This window comes from Rhinolophus ferrumequinum, chromosome 13 (assembly GCF_004115265.2).
Source record: "Rhinolophus ferrumequinum isolate MPI-CBG mRhiFer1 chromosome 13, mRhiFer1_v1.p, whole genome shotgun sequence".
Taxonomy (NCBI): domain Eukaryota; kingdom Metazoa; phylum Chordata; class Mammalia; order Chiroptera; family Rhinolophidae; genus Rhinolophus; species Rhinolophus ferrumequinum.
Genome location: NC_046296.1, coordinates 20,215,900 through 20,232,363, shown reverse-complemented (window position 1 = coordinate 20,232,363; position 16,464 = coordinate 20,215,900). Strand labels below are relative to the sequence as shown.

The window sequence follows — 16,464 nt, the reverse complement described above, 5'->3', positions numbered from 1 at the left end:
CCCTTGCTGGTAATCATAGTGTCAAATTAGAACACCATTTCCACTACCAAATTAGCAAACGTTTACTTAAATCATAATATCCAAAGCTAGTGATGGTTGGAATAGCTCCTCTTTTAATAATAGCAAATTTCTCAGCGAGGCTGGTCTCACTGTTTGCATCCCTTCCCCCCTCATGAAATAGGTACAATTATACCCATTTTGCTGATGAAGAAACTGAGACACAGCGGTCAAATCACTTGCCCAAAGTCACACCGCTGACGTACAGTACGTTTCACTGCAGGTGGATGTGTCAGTTAATATAAAACCTTGCTTGGAGGGCAGTTTGGAAACACACATCAACAGCTAAAAAAATGTTCATTCCCTTTTACCTAGTAATTCTGCTTCCAGGAATCCGTGCTAAGCAAACAACCAGAGACTAGCCATTTTGCTGTTTGCAGCACATGTGAAATGACAGGGCATCTATTCTGATGTTGGGCTAGAGTTGCATCACAATGCACGTTTGGTACGTGGAATGGCGGTGGAAGTTAGCTCATAATACTGATAAAACGCGAAGTGAAAAGAGGTACAAAATGCCTATATGATAGTATATACATATTGTAATAGGCTGTGATTTCTGTGGGAGGTGGGATTGTGGTTTTTAATGTCCTCTTTGTCCTTTTCTCTATTTTTTACAATCAGCTTACTAATTTTATAATCGGAAACAAACCCTAAGTATCTTTCAGTACGGTGTGTGTGCATTTGACGCTGAGTTTCCAGGACGAGCGGGGAGCGGGCCCGGGCGGTTGGGGTGGTGGGATTGGCAGAGGCTGGAGCCCTCGGAGGAGCCCGGGCACTGCCCCTCGACACGCCCCTGGCGGCTTTCCCAGCCCCACCGCGGCTCGAGTTCCAGCCTCTGCTGGCGGCGGGGCACTGCAGGCGCCCGGGTGCCCCTCAGTGGGAGGGAGCGAGGGGAGGAGGGACGCACAGCCGCCGCTAACAACACGTGTCTCCGTGAAGCCTGCGGAGAAAGTCTCCTCGAAGGTCACCTGGCGTTACTCTGAGTCCAAGCAGCCCAGGTGAGCCGGGGACTAGGTGGCCCCTCTGCGGGCGTGGGAACCCGCTCAGCGCCTCCCTGGAGGAGCAGCGTCGGGAGCGGGCAGGTGGAGGCTGTTGAGAAGCCCGGAGAGCCGGGCTGGGGCACGGGCTGGCCTCTAGAGAGGGGCTCGGAGCCCTCGACGTTGCCCACTTCCTCTCTGCCCTGCCTGTCAGCGAGACCTGGCCCAGCCTCCATAAATGCCTCGTGTGCAAGTGATGGCCTCGCCCACGGGGGACCAGGATCAGCCGCCGCTTCCTCGCTCACTGACCCCTACCTCCTCCTGTCTCCGCGCTGACTCCAGCCGGGGCGGTGAGTGGGACCACAGGGCGACTAGGAGCTGTTGCGAGTTATTTGCAGCCTCCTTGGGCAACCTGAAATGGTTGCGGTTCTGTCTGGTTGCGGATCGTGAGGAAATCCCCACCAATAACAAGGTAAGGCCTTGGCGTGCAGGCGCAAGGACCGAGGTCCACCCCTCCCCACCAGGAGCTGCTAAGAGCAGCGGTCACCCAGCAAAGAGCATCCAGAGGTGTCTTTTTCTGGGTAGGTCGTCCTAATTAACCTTCCCACTAAGGGAGAGTCATCTGGGGGCAGCCAGGAAGAGTGAACACATATGCGAGTGGGAAAGGGGTGTGAGCGACTCTTGAGGGCACAGGGAAGAGGGGGAGGGGAACCCCAAGAAATTGCTACCTAGGTGAGGTTGTGGAGCCTGGGGCCCAGATCGTGCTCAGCCTCCTCCTTCCCTCCTCTGGCCCCCTGCAGGGTTTCACTGCCATCCACTTTGCAGCGCAGAGCGGCAAGCTTGAATGCCTGCAGGTCTTGGTAGAAGAGTACAAGTTTCCGGTGGACCTGCCTACCCACAATGGCCAGACACCCCTGCACCTCGTCATCCACAGGGACAACAAGACCATCCTCCTCCCCTGCATTCACTATCTGCTTAAGCACGGGGCGGCCGTCAACACGTGAGTCCAGCCTGCATCAGAGTGGCTTAGAGGCTGGGCAGATAGGAACCGCTTCCAGGCAGGCAGAGCCATGCAGGACAGGCAGAATTGGGTCCCATCTAAAGCAGAGAGCCCACGTGGTGTACAAGTTAAGAAACCGGGCTCTGGAAGAGGACAGACCTGGTGCATGTCCCAGCTTTGCCACCGGTTAGCAAACATGGAGACCTCAGGCAAGTCACTCAGCACTGAGCCTCGGTGCTCTTCATTACACTGCAGTCACCGGGGGAGCTTCAAAAACACCAATGGTGTGTTCCAATCCAGAGGCTGTAATTTAATGGGTCTGGGGTGTGGCCTGGGCTTTGGGAGTCTTAAAAGGTACCTGGGTGATTCTAATGTTCAGCCAAGTTTGGGAACTACTTGCTGCCTCAGTGTCTTCAAGTGAAATTTGGGGGGCTGCCAGTACCTATGACAGGAGACTATTGTGATAAGTGAGAAAATGCATGGAAAGTGCACAGGTGCCATACAGGAGACTGCATTCATTCAGAATGTTTATTGAACATGTACTATACGCTAAGCACTGAGCCAGAGGTGAGGGGTAGAGAAGTGCACACACAGAAGTGGCCCCTGCCCTAGTGAAGCTGATACCCTAGTACAGAAGCAGATAGTAAATGAGCACACTAATAAATGAACAAAATGACAGAGTGGTAAGTGGTTAGGTAGGGACTAAAAGGGTGGTGGGGTAGGGAGTAAAAGGGGCAGGGAGAGGATCTATTTTGGAAGGGATAGTCATCTCTAAGGCAGTGACGTTTGAAGCGCAACCTGAAGACTGAGCCAGCCACGCAAAGAGCCAGAGAGAAGTGTTCTGGGCAGAGGGAACATCGTGGGCAAAGGCCATGTGCTGCTCAGAGGATGGGGCGCAGGAGGCAGCCCCAGGGCGTGCAGACCTCGTGGGTGCTGGCCAGGCATGGGCAAGGGGCAGGAGCGTCCCTTGATTAAAGAGGATGAGTTAGTGGTCCCTGAGTTCCCGCCAACCTAGCTCTCCTTTCACCTTCAGCAGCTCTTCACTGTGCCATACCCCATAATCAGACTGTGACTGTTCATTTAGTCCAAACCCTCCTTCTACTGCTGAGGAAAGTGAGGGACAGAGAAGGGACAAGCCAGGGTCACCCGGAGGGCTGGTGGCAGAGCAAGCCTGGAAGTTGGTTTGCCCACCTATTTGAAAGGCAGATGCTCTTTGTCCTTCCTCCCCGCCCTCTTCCCCTTGACGGGGACTCCAGTCAGACATGCAACGGCTCCACGCCTCTGCACCTGGCAGCCCGCGAGGGCCTGCTGAGCTGTGTGAAGGTCCTGGTAAAGAATGGTGCCAATGTCCATGCCCAAGATGCCACGGGCTGCAAGCCCATCGACTACTGCAAAATATGGAACCACCGCGCCTGTGCTCGGTGAGGGTGTAAGAACCACCTCCAACCTGCCACCCCTTCCCTCTCCCAGCCCTGCCCCTGGGGCCCTCACCCAAGGTGGAGCCTTTGAGAGGAAGGGCTGGGAAGCCAGATGATTATGGATTAAGTCTGCTGAGGAAGCCCTTTCCCGGGATATTATTCCCAGAGGCTTTCCATAGGCCTCATCCCTTTGGGTTTAGCACTACCCTCCTGCCCCTGGAGGCTCAGCAAGAAGGGTGGTGATCAGCCCGTCACTTTCCTCTCTCACCTCACTCAAGCCTCACTCCAAGTAGTGAGCCAGAGGGGCCAGACGAATGGGGGTGGGTCATGCTCATCTCACTTCCGGCAGCCCCTCCCAGCCCAGGTTGAAGCCCAGTCACTGGGGGGTGACATGCCTCCACCTTGGCACCAGGTTCTTGAAGGATTCCATGTGGAAACGGGACAAGAAGGACTTTGCCTGTGAGATGAGGAAACTGAAGAGGCTCAAGGGCCAGCTGGCCCTCATGGAGCATGACTACCTGACTGAGTTTCAGGTAAGCAGGAGGGCTGCAGGGGCACCGGGCAGCAGCCGCCATCCAGGAGTGTGAGCTGAGGCAGTGACTCACGTGTGTGTTTAACAGAGTGGCTAGAAGCAGTCCCATTCTCTCTCCTTCTCTCTCCCCCCAGACTGCAATTCTACCCTTAGAAGCTACCCATTTAGGTCAAAAGTCTTGTGTCAGAAAGCAAACGCAGCTTAAATCAGCAAGTATTCACGGAGCTCCTCCCAGTGCACTGCCCCCTTCGGGTGAGGAGGAAAATCTCTAATGCGACCCAGGCCCTGCTTTACTGGGATGCACACTGGGTTAAAAGGCCCATCCTTCCTTCCTACAGACACTGAGCACTCCCTCTCTGCGAGGCACCTGCTCCGTAGACCCTGAGGTTCCAAAGAGCAAGGAGAGGTGGTTCCCTCACTCAAGGAGCTGAGTCTAACAGGGGAGGTGGGTCATATTCCCAGAGGAGGACAGGGCTCAGGAAGTGCCAGAGGAATAATGCTTAAGAGGAATCTTTCAAGATGGGCAGCGGTTGGCCATCGGAAGCAACAGTGAAGGGCTGACCAGGCAGAGGGAATAGACAACCCAGTGGGGGCACAGAGGCACACGGAAGCATGGTGTATGCTGAAAAGTGCAAATTCAGTACAGCCAGGCTGTCCGATGTGAGTTGGAGATTGACAAGCTAGAGATTTGGCAAAGCCCAGATCAACGACAGACCTTGGTGGAGTCACTAAAGGATTTAAGCAGGTATAATTACGTAAGATGCAGGAAAACCCAGCAAGAAGACGCTGGAATCCTAAGGGGGTACAGAAGTGGGGAAGGCGTCAGGGCTGGCCAAATCCGGGGCTCCAGCCGCACTTCTCACCAGTTCTCAGCCCTATTCTTCTCTGTTGTCCGTGCCACCCAGGCCTCACAGTCACTTGTGTGTCCAGAGGAGGCAAAGTCCATCTGTTCTGTGGCTCTAAACTTTCCCAGAAGCCCCTTGCAAATCTCCCCTTATCTCTTATTGGCCTCAGCTGGATCATGAGTCCACTCTTGTTCCAATTCCTACAACGTGTGCTGACTGACCCAGGTCTCGGCCAAGGCTGACAGAATTATGACGAGAGGCTTAACCTAATCAGAGCCTACCTCCTGAGCTGGGTCAGTCTCCACACCACCTAATGGCTTAGCAACGGTCTGGGAAATGACCCTGAGACGGCGGTGGGAAAGGGACAGTTCTGTGACAAGTTGAAGGTTTAATGGTAGTGGAAGCAAGAATAGAGAGCTAGATCGAGTTATCACCACCCAGCAAACTGCATTCGCCTACATGACTCCCCAAGGCCAACACTTCCAAGAAGCCTGCCCGGATTAGCTCTACCCAGCTCCAGGCCTTCTAAACCATTCTGCTTTCTCCTTCCAGGGTCAAGGATGTAGTTTGCATTTCTCATTTGCCTTTCCCCTCTATCAAACCAGAGACTCTCTTAAGGCAAGAGATGTCTCCACTATCAAAATGGGTCCCCCCCATAAGACTCAAAGTTCTCTGTAGGGCAAAGACTGTGTCTCCCCCTTCAAGTTGAAGACCTCATCTAAGGTGAAAGCTGTGTCTTCATCAGATTGGAAGACTTCCCTATGGGAGAGGCTCTGTCTGCGCCATCAGCCCAGGGGCTCCCTTCAGGCAATAGCTGTCTCCCCATCAGAACGTGGGCTCCCACAAGGCAGGGGTTTCTCCCATCAGACTCAGGGCTTCCCTGAGGTGGGACGGTGTCTGGCCAATCATGCCTGAGGTTTCCAAGGGCTATAACCACAAGGCCTCCTTCCACAGAAGCACAGGGGGAGCAGCCCTTCTCAACTATCTCGTGCCCTCTGATGTTGCAGAAAGAGCACCAAATTCTGAGAGAAGCTGATTTCAAGAAGTGGCTCCATCGCAAGCTGCTGCCCGCAGGCCAATCCCTGATCTGCAATACTGAACAAGAGCCCCAAGCCCTACCTCAGGCCATCGCCCTCTCCAAGCCCCCCAAGAGTTTCTACCCCTCCCCAGAGGCGCTTCTGCAGCAGACCCCACAGCCCAAGCTGCATCGCTTTGTGACGGCCATGCCCATCTACCAGCAGACTCCAGTCAGGAGGCCCAGGCTGTGGGATCTCAGCACCAACCCCGCCAAATCCCCCACTGCCCAGATCGGCTACCCGCAGGGCATCCGCCTGGGCGTGCACCCAAACCCTAGCCTGGAGCACGACTTCCGCAGATTCCTCGAGGTCAGGTCTGATGGGCACGGTGGTGCTCGGCTGCACACGGTGACCGGCCACGAGGTGACACCCGTGCCCCGGCTGCCTTTAGAGGTGATAGTCCGTGAGCTGTACCCTCCGGCGCGGCCATGCAGGATGAAGGTGCCCCAGGGCTTTTACTCTGTCAGCATGAGGGGCTTGGCCCGGAAGCGGCACTTGGGCGACACCACCTTCTGGACCGATACTCTGGCCATGAACCTGCGTGAGACATTTGACGAAGCCTTCCTGGCGGCTGTGCGAGCCCATCAAGGGCTTCCCGCTCTGCCCTCCCCCATCCCAGCCCACCCCCATAAACTTAAGCTGGTAGCCTCTCGACCTGAGGCAGCCCCGTGAAGGCTGACATGTGTCCATTCGTGTTGTGCCCAGGGACGGGGAGGGGTGCCCACAGGCTCAGCTCTCAGCTCCTCTCAAGGACCGGAGCCTCCGCCCCCAACAAAAGGTCCCAGGGCCCCCTTCTCTCCACCAAGAAACCTCTTGGACCCCCCAAGAGATTAAAGTTAGGGCAGTGGTCCAAGGCTCAGAGTGGGGGTCAGTCTCTATCGTAGGCCCTCGCACTGTAAAAGCAACACACTGGTGTCCCCTTTTGCTCCCCAGGGACAAGGCTTCCAGGATGAAGGACCCTGGGGAAATTGTGCCTCTTGTTCAGATGAAGTCCTGCTGCTGTAGGCTCTGAGCCTCACACTTCACCTCCAGATCCACGATGGGTGAAGACAGCTAATGTCGCCCTGCCATGGGCTTCCCTGCCACCACGGGCTGCCACTGGGCTGTCTGCAGGTCAGGGAAGCGTATCTGGGAGGAGGGAGGGAAGACCGATGGCTTCAGTTTGAGACGATGAAAGCACCTGTACTTCCTCCGGGAAGCTAGCCCGCACCTCCTGCTAGCCCCTGTACATATCACTGCAAATCATTCATTAAACAAACATTTATTGAGTGCTTTCCATGTGCCAGGCACCGAGTCAGGTGCTGCTGATACAAAAATTGAGGGACAGGCCCTGCCCTCAATGAGCTTACAGTCTAGTTAGGAGACAGACCAGTACGGGGGCAGGTAAGCCCAGAGTGACGTGTGGTGTGCTGGGGGGGGGGAGGGGCAGTCAAAGCTCCTTGGTCGAAGGGAAATCTACGTTGAGAATTGACAGAGAAGATACCCAGGTGAGCAGCAGAAAGGGGAATCAAAGTGGCATCTCTGGATACAGGAGGCTGGGACCCAGAGTGCAAGGTGGCGAGTGATGAGGCCAGAGAGGCGAGCAGGAAGCAGGATACCACGAGTCTCGCAGCCATGCTAAGGGGTCTGGGTTTATCCTGAAAGCAGTGAGGAGCCACGCAAGTTTGTAGGCCAGGGAGGGACTTGATCAACTATGCATTTGAGAAAAACACCTCTGGCTGTGGGACAAGCCTGAAGGAGAAGGCTATCACGATAATCCAGGTGAAAGTCGATGGCAGTGTGAGTGGCTCTAACCAAGAAATGTTGAGGAGGCAAACTTGACAGGTTTTAGAGACTGGATGTAGGGGGCAGGCTTCTGGTCTGGCTCCTGGCTGATCTTGGGGCCACAGCAGGTGCCCAAGAGGCAGGTTTGCGGAGGACAGCAACAAGAGCCACGAGAGGTGTCTGTGTCCCCAAAGGCAGCAGAACTATGGTTCAGAAGCCCAAGAGGGACGTTGGGGCTGGAGGTCAACTCTCAGTTCCTTGGCTGATTCACAGCCATCAGCATGGACGGGTTCCTCCAGCGCCCACGACAGAACCCTGAGAAACCCCACGGTGCATGGGGCGAGTGGAGAAGCCTGCACAGGGTATCGCCAAGAGAAGCCGCAGAGGTAGGAAGAGAATAGCCGCTCGAGTGCCAAGGAAGTGCGAGTCAAGAAGCTGGGGGGGACTGGCCCTGTCAGATGCTGCAGAGACCCAGGAAGATGGGAAAAGGGTCTGCTGGATTTAGCACAAGAAGGCCGCTGGCGACCCCCAGGAGAGCACTGGCAGTGGAGCAAAGGGGGAGGGCGAAGCCACGTCATGGGGGTGAGAAGTGGACAGCAAGCGAGGGCAGAGCCAGCTGCCGGCCCAGCAGTGAGGAGGACGCTGGCCCCCAGTGTCCTCCACCTTGTCATTCACCTGCATAGGATAAAAAGGCCTGACCATCTCATTCCCACCAAGAGACCAAAATGTGCTGCTCCTCCCAGGGCCAGGGGAAGCTGGTATTAAGAGACCGTGGAATGCTAAAGCCAAGGAAATGAAGGCTGTGGTGGGACTTGAGGCAAGATGTGGAAGAATTTCAAGCCCAGGGGGTCTTTGCGGGGGCTTAAAGGTACCATGTGTGTGCAGTCCCTCTCTGCACCTGCCAGCCTTGCTTTGAGGTATCATTATGGCCAATAATGGCTCTCATGGGGAATCTACTTTAATATGTACTAGTGAGTACTTGCAAGGCACTGTAGTTGGAGTGCAAGGTCAACAAATGCTGGTCTGTGCTCAGAACCTGGCCTGCCTTCTAAAAAGCCTGAGGTCATCTCCCCAGGAACCAAGCACACAGAAGACAGGGCCAGCCCTTGTGTGCTCTTAGAGTGACAAAGAGCTTCTCCCACTAGTCCCATTTCTTTAAAAACAGGCCGTAGCCCAGGGTGCCTGTAAGCCAAGTCTTACTTTGTTTCTCCTTGAGCCTGACATAGAATTCTGCCAGAAACCACTCCTTTTCCCCAGGGGAAGACTTATAAATAGGGTATTGTAATGTTGCTCTGAAAATCTAACCCGTCACAAACTGTCACAAACTGTCCCCATCTGTGCCCCCAGCTTGACAGTCATGGAGCCTCAGGGATAGAAGAGATGGAAGAAGACGGAGGGGCATAAGGCACCTCCCCCTGCTACTCCCCATCCCCTGACCAGGCTCACCTCATCTCTGCCCTCTTCCCACTACCGGCCACAAGAACAGTCCCTTCAGAAAGGCAAGACCCAATCCCAGAAAAGGAACACCTGGAGCAGAAAAGTCCATCCAGTCCAGGGCAGAAAGTCAGCAGAAAGAAAGGAAGATGAACTTTCAGGGTATTAAGGCAAACAATGCCACCTAGGATCTTTATTCAAACAGGAATCAGTCTTGGACAGAAATCACAGTTCAACAGCAAACTCTCTCTCGGAAGTGGCAAGCCATGGCCCTGCCCCACGGCCATCTGCCCAAAGAATTCATCACTGTCTGTTCTCCAGCTCCATGGCCCCTGCCTGCCCCGGCCGAGCCAGAACTTCCTGACTCAGCACGGAAGGGAGTGGGGAGGACCACCGAGAGCCCCGCTTCCACACAACCACATGGACCACGGCCCCCCAGCCAGGCAGGCTCTGCCACCCCGTGGTGCCCCCTGAGGTCACAGCCTCTAGCAGCGTCAGATCTGAGCCTCCCAAGGAGGGTAGGGAGGGGGCTTCAAGGAGAGTGGAAGAAGTCAGGGAAGGTGCCTTCCGGGCTCACTGCCCCCACCTAGTGGAGGCCCAGGGGCCTGCCTCTCCTGACCTTGCCCCGCATCCCCTCCCAAGGGGATCAGTACATCTTCTGACGACTGGGTAGAATGGCCTCTTTGATGAAGGAGAAGACAACCAGGATCCCTAAGCGTTTGCCCCGCTTGCCTTTGGTGAAGTAATTGGAGACCACGTCATCTGTGGAGACACAGGCGGGGGATGAGTGTGTGTGTCTGACTGTGAGCACAGCTGTCCCCACCTGAGCCCAGGTGTCTCCATCGCAGGGCTGGGCTCCAGCCCCCCAGCCGACGCAGGCCTTGCTGGTGTCCTCCCACCGTGACCCCTCGCAAACCCCTTCTCACCTCCTGGCTGCATGGTAGAGGGCAGGACGTTCTCCCCAGCCGACAGTGACACAAAGAATGCAAATGGGATTATCCACAGGCAGAAAGTGAAATAGGCCAGGACCTGGCAACAAGACACATTGAAAAGAGTGTGCCCCTGGCAGCGTGGGCCGGGCATAGTGTCCGGGTACCTTAGAGCGGCGATCACAAGTACACAAAAGACTCTACACCTGATCTCTGAAGGGGGCCGGGGTCTGGAAAGCATTGACAGGACATCCTCAGACGTGGAGACAGGGAAAAGGGGAGCTGAAGCTGACTGGCCACAACGCCCACATTTTGCTAGGACAAGCAACTCCTCTGAACTGAAGGAGGCAGGTGGAGAGCAAAGCCATAACTGACCCACACTCCCCAAAGAAGTGACTTGTTCTTCCCCAGGGGTCTAGACTAAAGCGGCCGGGTGTGGAGAAATCCTCAGGGAAAAGCCCTGGTGGGCCACTGCGGGGGGCCAGGGGCCGGCCCAGTGAAGTCCAAGTCAGAGAAGGCCGCCCTGCTGCCCCCTCCGGACCTCAGGGTTTTAGGCTGCGATCCTGGGAGACCCAAAGGACTCACTGGGGGAGAGCGGCGTCCTCCCCACCTCAGCCCAAGGGATCCCTGCTTCTCATCCACACTACTTTCTAAAATCACCTATACTAGGTTTTTAAAAATGTGTTATCCCTAAAGGGACACAGTTTCAAATCATAGCTAAGTTCACAAAGCATATCATGCAAATCCCCTTTACTCCCTCTGTCCCTGTTACTAGTTTGATGAACTAAACACTTCTTACCTCTGAGAAAGGATAATATTCTTCCGCAAAAAACTGAAATGCTAGGTAATGATTCACCACCACTAGCCCTGTTGAGGGAATGAAGAGTCAGTTAGTTTTGGGGGAATAACATAAAGCTGGATAACTTTTAACCTTCAAAAGGCCCCTGGGAGTTTTAGTCCTGACTTTACACCCAACTCAGTATGGCTTTGGGCCAAGCACACCACTCTCCAGGACGGTTGCAAACGGGATCTGTTAAAACGGGCGAGTTAGGCCAATCTGCCCACTGCAGAGGGCATTTAGGAGTAAAATTAGAAGCAGGTAAGAAAGCTCTTTGAGAGTTATAAAAGAGACTTCACTGTTACGTACTCCGGAGCACCAGGACAATTAACCTGATTTTTAGGGGATGTGAGTCCTGAAGAGAACGCGCCCATGGGCAGTGGGGGGAGGAAGTCACGGGTGTGCAGGTCACGCGCTCCCAAGAGATTCCACCCCAAAATGGGCAGCAGGGAGGCCGCCTCCTCAAATAAAAAGGCTCTCACAGAAGAAAAGGGCAGTTTGCTAGACACTTTGGGGGGTGCAGTCTTAGGGTCCCTCAAAATTCTGGAGAAGGGGGTCCTTCCTTAAACTGCCCCAGGGTAAAGTACGCTGTTCTGAACTGGTATGTTCTGGATCCCCACACAGCTCTTCAGTGCACAGCTGAATTTATGGGACAGGCTGCTCAGAGACAGGTACCTCTGCTTAATCCCATGGTTGAGGCAAAGGGCAGGAATCCCTTTGGGAGGGGGACAAAGCATCCCCCCCAAACTGAACAGCCCTCACCCCTCACAGCCAACTGCCACATCTCTTTTCTTCCTCTCTAGCCCCTCCCCTTCTAAGGCAGAGACCGCAGCTCTGCCACACCTAGCCACACTCCAGCACTAGGGGTCCTTGGAAGATAGGATGCTGCCTGATGCCCACAAAATCCTGCAGAAACTCTTGCAGGCATCTAAAGGGCAGGTTGGGGGAGCCTGCTACTGGGGGAGGTGGGGAGAGGGGTGGAGGGCCCCCCGCTAGAAAGATGCAGAAGGGGGCCTGGTCTCCAGGGAAGGGCTCCCACACCAACCCCATTGGACAAATCCTTTGGTGAATCACACCAAGGCACGCAGAGAAAAGGCCAGCCAGAGCTTTAACACTGTGCCCTCCTGTGGATAGTATTCTTCCCAGATTCTCCCACAGAAATAGGAAAGTAGTTCTAAAAACCTCCCAATCCCATGTGATATCCTGACCAAAGATGACCAATAATGATTAAATGGGAGAAGAGGCAATCCTGGTAACCAAATACTTTCCAGAACCTTTTTCGTTCAATCCCTGAACCGTGTGCCAACTCAGTCTCCCAAAACTCATCTTTGAACAGATGGAGAAGCTAAGGCCCAGGGAGGGGAAATGACTCCCAAGAATCAGGTAGCAGAACAAAGGCAGGAAGGCCAGGGTCCTCCAAACATGCAGCTGTCTGCAGTGGGCCCCCAGACCCAGGAGGCTCGTCTTCATCATGACACTGGGCCAGAAGTCTGGATGGGGGATACCTGCCTGCCAGGGAAGGGCTTTGGGCTTTCCCTGGCCGAGCGGTACCTTAGGGGCTCTCACTACCCAGCCAGCCCACCTCTTCTCTCTTTCCAAACCCTTCCTCATACTTAGCTCCCTGGGAAAGCCCTCCCTGTCTGAGTACCCCACCCCCACCCCCACCCCTACTCCCACCCAGTTCTAGTTACTTGAGCCAAGGTGGGCTCTGGGCTCCTTGTGTGAGAACACCACCTCCCCAACGGCCTGGCCTCCGGGCAGACCTCAGCGGTTCGCCTCTTTCCTCTATAACCCCTCCAGTGCCCTGGACTGAGCGGCCATATCCAGCCCCCTCAGCTGCCTCCTCAGCTCTGCCCCTCTCACCGCACGACAGGATGAAGTTAGGCGAGGTCAGCATGATGAAGGGGAAGGTCTGCAGAAGGCCAAAGTAGACGAGGTTGGTGAAGAGGCCCACGCCAATCATGCAGGTGGGGAAGCGCTCAAAAACGTAGAGGCCAATCAGCACAGCTGTGGAGAACTGAAAGAACCAGAGGCACACAGTGCAGGGTGCCTATTCTAGGCAGCCTTCCTGGACTCAACCCCCAGCCCACTTGGGGCAACACGAGGTTCACGCTTCAATCTTTCCTCCTTCTAATCACAGGTCTGATCTCCCCAACTAGATGCTCAGCTCCCAAAGGGTAGCATCTTTAAATGCCATTCTCAAGGTTTGCAAAAGCAACACCCAGGAAGAAAGTTTACACTGTGACCCCAACACAAACATACATACATGTGAACAAAGTTCAAATTTCAAGTCTAGTCTTTTCTCCCATTTTTATGCTGATCATGACCTAGTGACTTGACTATATAACTCAGTAACGAATCCTACCTGCAGTTTCAAAACGCTGCTCTGAAGGACTTATAGTTGTCGATGCTTAACAAATGGCAGTAGGTTGAATGAAGGTCTAATTCCTGTACCAACACCCGCAAACTGGACCTCGGAACCCAGAGCTGAGAGCCATGGTCTCGTCTCCACCACTAACTCCCTACCCCAGTCCATGCCCAGAATAGAAGTGGCTGCTGACACTGGTGACTTGAAAGGTACTGACGATCCTGTCCAAATACGCTCCCACTGCCACCACCCCCCCCCCCCGCCTTTCCTACAGCGGGCAGAAATCTATCCACCAGCAGTCACGCTGTGGCTTTGACATCAATGGCAAGGATTATGTCTTCAGAAGCAGCTTTCCATGAGACCTGGGGAGGGCAGGGCCTGGGACAGGGAAGGTGTCCCCCTCTTAGGACGAGTTGCTTGATCCAATGAGAAAGAGGGCAATGAACAAGTACTCAAAACTGCCCTCCAGGTTCCTCTCAGTTCTAAATGCTGTGAGCAGAGCAAGGGGCTAGAGACAGTGGAAGACAGCCAAGCAAAGTCAACGCCGTGGTCCCGTCAACAGAGAACGTGCACTCAGCTGTCCTCTTAAGGAACCAAGAACGGGGTCTGCAGTGAAGCGATGCCACTTGGGGAGGAGGCAAAGAAAGACCTGGGCCCAGGAGAGCAGACCCAGGGGACAAGGTACAGGGCTGGGTCATAGGGGTGGTACCCTCAGCAAACAGCAGGGACAGAGGTCTCATCATCCGTGCCACACTTTCCCCACTTCCTCCTTTTGAGGCAGGGCCAAAGAGTGAGGGGGACCTCACCCTCAGGAAGGCGGCCACTTACCCAGATCATGTATTTTATGATCCTGCTGGTGGCCACTGTGTATTCTTCTATCAGTTCCGCCAGGTAATACAGTCCAGCCGCTGGGGGGACAAGAAGAGGGGCAACAAGAGAGAACATTACCCAGTGTCACTCCCACCATCACGCTCACCCCTTTATCTGCAGCTGGGGGCTCATCACCCCTCATAAATTCTAGAAGGCAAGGAACAAGCCAAACAATTTATGTGTTGCCCTCCCAAGTCTGAAGAAGTAAAACGATCAGGGAGTGATAGTTTTTTAAGGGGAGATTTCATAGTAGTGGAAACTTGTTATCTGACCCTCAGCACAATGCTAACTTCTGGCCCATAAAGAGGCCTTTCATTCACACATTCGATAAGTATCTGCAGGGCACCTGTATGGGCCAGGGGCTGGGCTGAGTGCTGAGAATACAGACAAGTTCCCTTCTCTGACCCAGCTGGGGGAGGGGGAGCGTAATCAGACGATCCCGTCGTGACAGTGCTCTTCCAGGGAAAGTAGGGGCACTGCTGGACCATCAAACCCCACAGGGAGGGCTTCCCGGAGGAGGTGAGATATCAGCTGATAGCAACAGTACGAACTAGCCCGAAGGAGGAAGCATGTCAAAGTCAGAAAAAGTAAGAAGTTCGAAGGGCCGGAGGCTAAAGGGCGGCAGAAGATGTCGGGTAAAAGTTCAGCGCGGTCCGCCGTGCGCCGAAGCGGGGCGCTCGCGAGCCTCTCCCGGGAACTGCTGGGGCGGACTTTGTGACACCTGGAAGGGCTCGCGGTCAGGATGGGCTGCTGGGGTCAGCAGGAGGAGCAGGACCGGGCAGGGCAGGAGCGGGGAGCGCGAAGGCAGGGAGCACCCGGCAGGGGGGTCCCCCGGTCGCCCCGGCGCACTCGCGGTGTAACCCCCGGCGAGCACAGATGCCGGGGTGGGAGCCCGCGCGGGCCGGGGTCGCGCACTCTCACCGACGGCCAGCGTGATGAAGGACACCTGGATGAAGAGCGACAGCCAGCTCAGCACATACATGAACCACATGGCGCCCCCGCCCCGCCCGGCCCGGCCCCCAGACAGCCGGGACGGGCCTGCGCGCTCCGGCTCGGGCGACACGGAGCCGCCGCCACCGCTACGGCGTCCCCGCCCCGCAGACGGCCGTGCGCCGCCGCCGAGAGGAGCCCGGCCCGAGCGCCGACCCCGGCAGCGTCCGGACTAGCGCCGCCTATGGGCGCGGAGGGCCGACTGCTGCCCCGTGCCGCGCGCGTGCTCGCGCACCGCCAGACTTCTACTAGAGACAGTCAGCGGTGCAGCCTGGGCGAGGCAGGAAGGTACCGAGGGGCGGGAAGGAGGCACCAGTACTAGGGCTCCGAAGGCAGTCTCCGGCCCTTCCTTGTGCACTCCCGCGCCAGCCTGGAGGGCTGTCCAGGGCAGGGGAGGGCTGCAAGACCCCCTCCCCGGCAACCTCGGGCCAGAAGCCTCCACAGGTTGTCCACAGGGCTTTCTCTTGCTACCGCAGGTAACGGACAAAACTAACGTGTTCCAGGAGGTGTGCTAAAGGCTAGGCGATATGTTCATGATGGATATTAATCCGATGATGTAGATCATTTTATGGATGCGGGAGCTGCGGCCAGGGAAAGTTACCTTGCCTCAGGTTATACATCTAGAAGCGGCACAGGCAGGAGTCGGAGCGGCGCCTTTTGATCAGCCATCCTCAAGCGCAACTCTCCTCTGGCTGAGTTCCTTTGGGGTACAGTCCGCACCTTTGTATCGCCTGCAACACGCCCAGTGCAGGGCTCGCAAGGCGCCCACTAGGCGCTGAATGCATTTACTACATATACCTCTGGGAGAGTTACTCGGGGGGCACAAGGAGCCGGGCAGCCCTTGTGAAGAAGTCCCCCATCTAGTGGCTGCGACAGGCACTCAAAAATAAAGTATGTCTACCGGGAGTCTGCGTGCTTCTCATCTCAGAATAATATTTTTCATGCATAAAAATAAATACATATTCCTCAAAAGAGTATGCAGAATTACCGTATGATCCAGCCATTCCACTCCTAGGTATATCCTGAAAAGTATGGAAAGCAGGAACTCAAAGAGATTTGTACATAACGTTATTCACAATAGTCAAAAGGTAAAAACAACTCAAATGTCCATCAGCAGATGAATGTATAAACAAAATGTGATAGATAAATACAATGAAATATTATTCAGCCTTAAAAAAAAGACATGAAATTCTGACAACTGCATCAACATGGATAAACCTTGAAGACATGATACTAAATGAAATAAGCCAGACACAAAAGGACAAATTTTGTGTGATGCCACGCATCTGAGGTATATAGAGTGGTCAAACTCATAGAGACAGAAAGTAACATGGTGGTTGGGGTGGCGGAGGGGACTATGGGGAAT

The 16,464-nt window shown here is 55.0% G+C and overlaps 2 protein-coding genes across 3 annotated transcripts; one reads left to right on the top strand and one right to left on the bottom strand.

Moving 5' to 3' along the window:
• Positions 1–491: 491 nt before the first annotated feature.
• Positions 492–6,577, top strand: ANKRD53 (ankyrin repeat domain 53). The gene is made up of 7 exons (XM_033125425.1): positions 492–502; positions 867–1,055; positions 1,272–1,506; positions 1,835–2,034; positions 3,291–3,455; positions 3,865–3,985; positions 5,837–6,577. Exons 1-7 carry the CDS (start codon positions 492–494, stop codon positions 6,575–6,577), a joined length of 1,662 nt encoding a protein of 553 aa, XP_032981316.1.
• Positions 6,578–7,932: 1,355 nt separating this feature from the next.
• Positions 7,933–15,733, bottom strand: TEX261 (testis expressed 261). 2 transcript variants are annotated; one of them, XM_033124968.1, is made up of 6 exons: positions 15,700–15,733; positions 14,067–14,146; positions 12,734–12,887; positions 10,832–10,899; positions 10,030–10,132; positions 7,933–9,865 (listed from the first exon to the last, which is right to left on the bottom strand). In XM_033124968.1, the coding sequence occupies exons 1-6, from the start codon at positions 15,716–15,718 to the stop codon at positions 9,750–9,752; spliced, it is 540 nt and encodes a 179-aa protein (XP_032980859.1). In that variant the 5' UTR covers positions 15,719–15,733; the 3' UTR covers positions 7,933–9,749. The 2 variants fall into 2 exon arrangements, with proteins under 2 accessions (XP_032980859.1, XP_032980858.1); XM_033124967.1 differs by lacking the exon at positions 15,700–15,733 and adding an exon at positions 15,030–15,214.
• Between the last annotated feature and the right edge of the window lie 731 nt (positions 15,734–16,464).

Excerpts from the sequence above, each read along its gene's own strand:
- ANKRD53 (XM_033125425.1), top strand. Across the intron at positions 1,056-1,271 it reads TCTGAGTCCAAGCAGCCCAG|AATGCCTCGTGTGCAAGTGA; the intron begins GTGAGCCGGGGA and ends CCAGCCTCCATA. Across the intron at positions 3,456-3,864 it reads AACCACCGCGCCTGTGCTCG|GTTCTTGAAGGATTCCATGT; the intron begins GTGAGGGTGTAA and ends CCTTGGCACCAG.
- TEX261 (XM_033124967.1), bottom strand. The coding sequence starts at position 15,099 with ATGTGGTTCATGTATGTGCTGAGCTGGCTGTCGCTCTTCATCCAGGTG. Across the intron at positions 14,147-15,029 it reads CTTCATCACGCTGGCCGTCG|CGGCTGGACTGTATTACCTG; the intron begins GTGAGAGTGCGC and ends TTGTCCCCCCAG. Across the intron at positions 10,133-10,831 it reads AATATTATCCTTTCTCAGAG|GTCCTGGCCTATTTCACTTT; the intron begins GTAAGAAGTGTT and ends TCTTGTTGCCAG.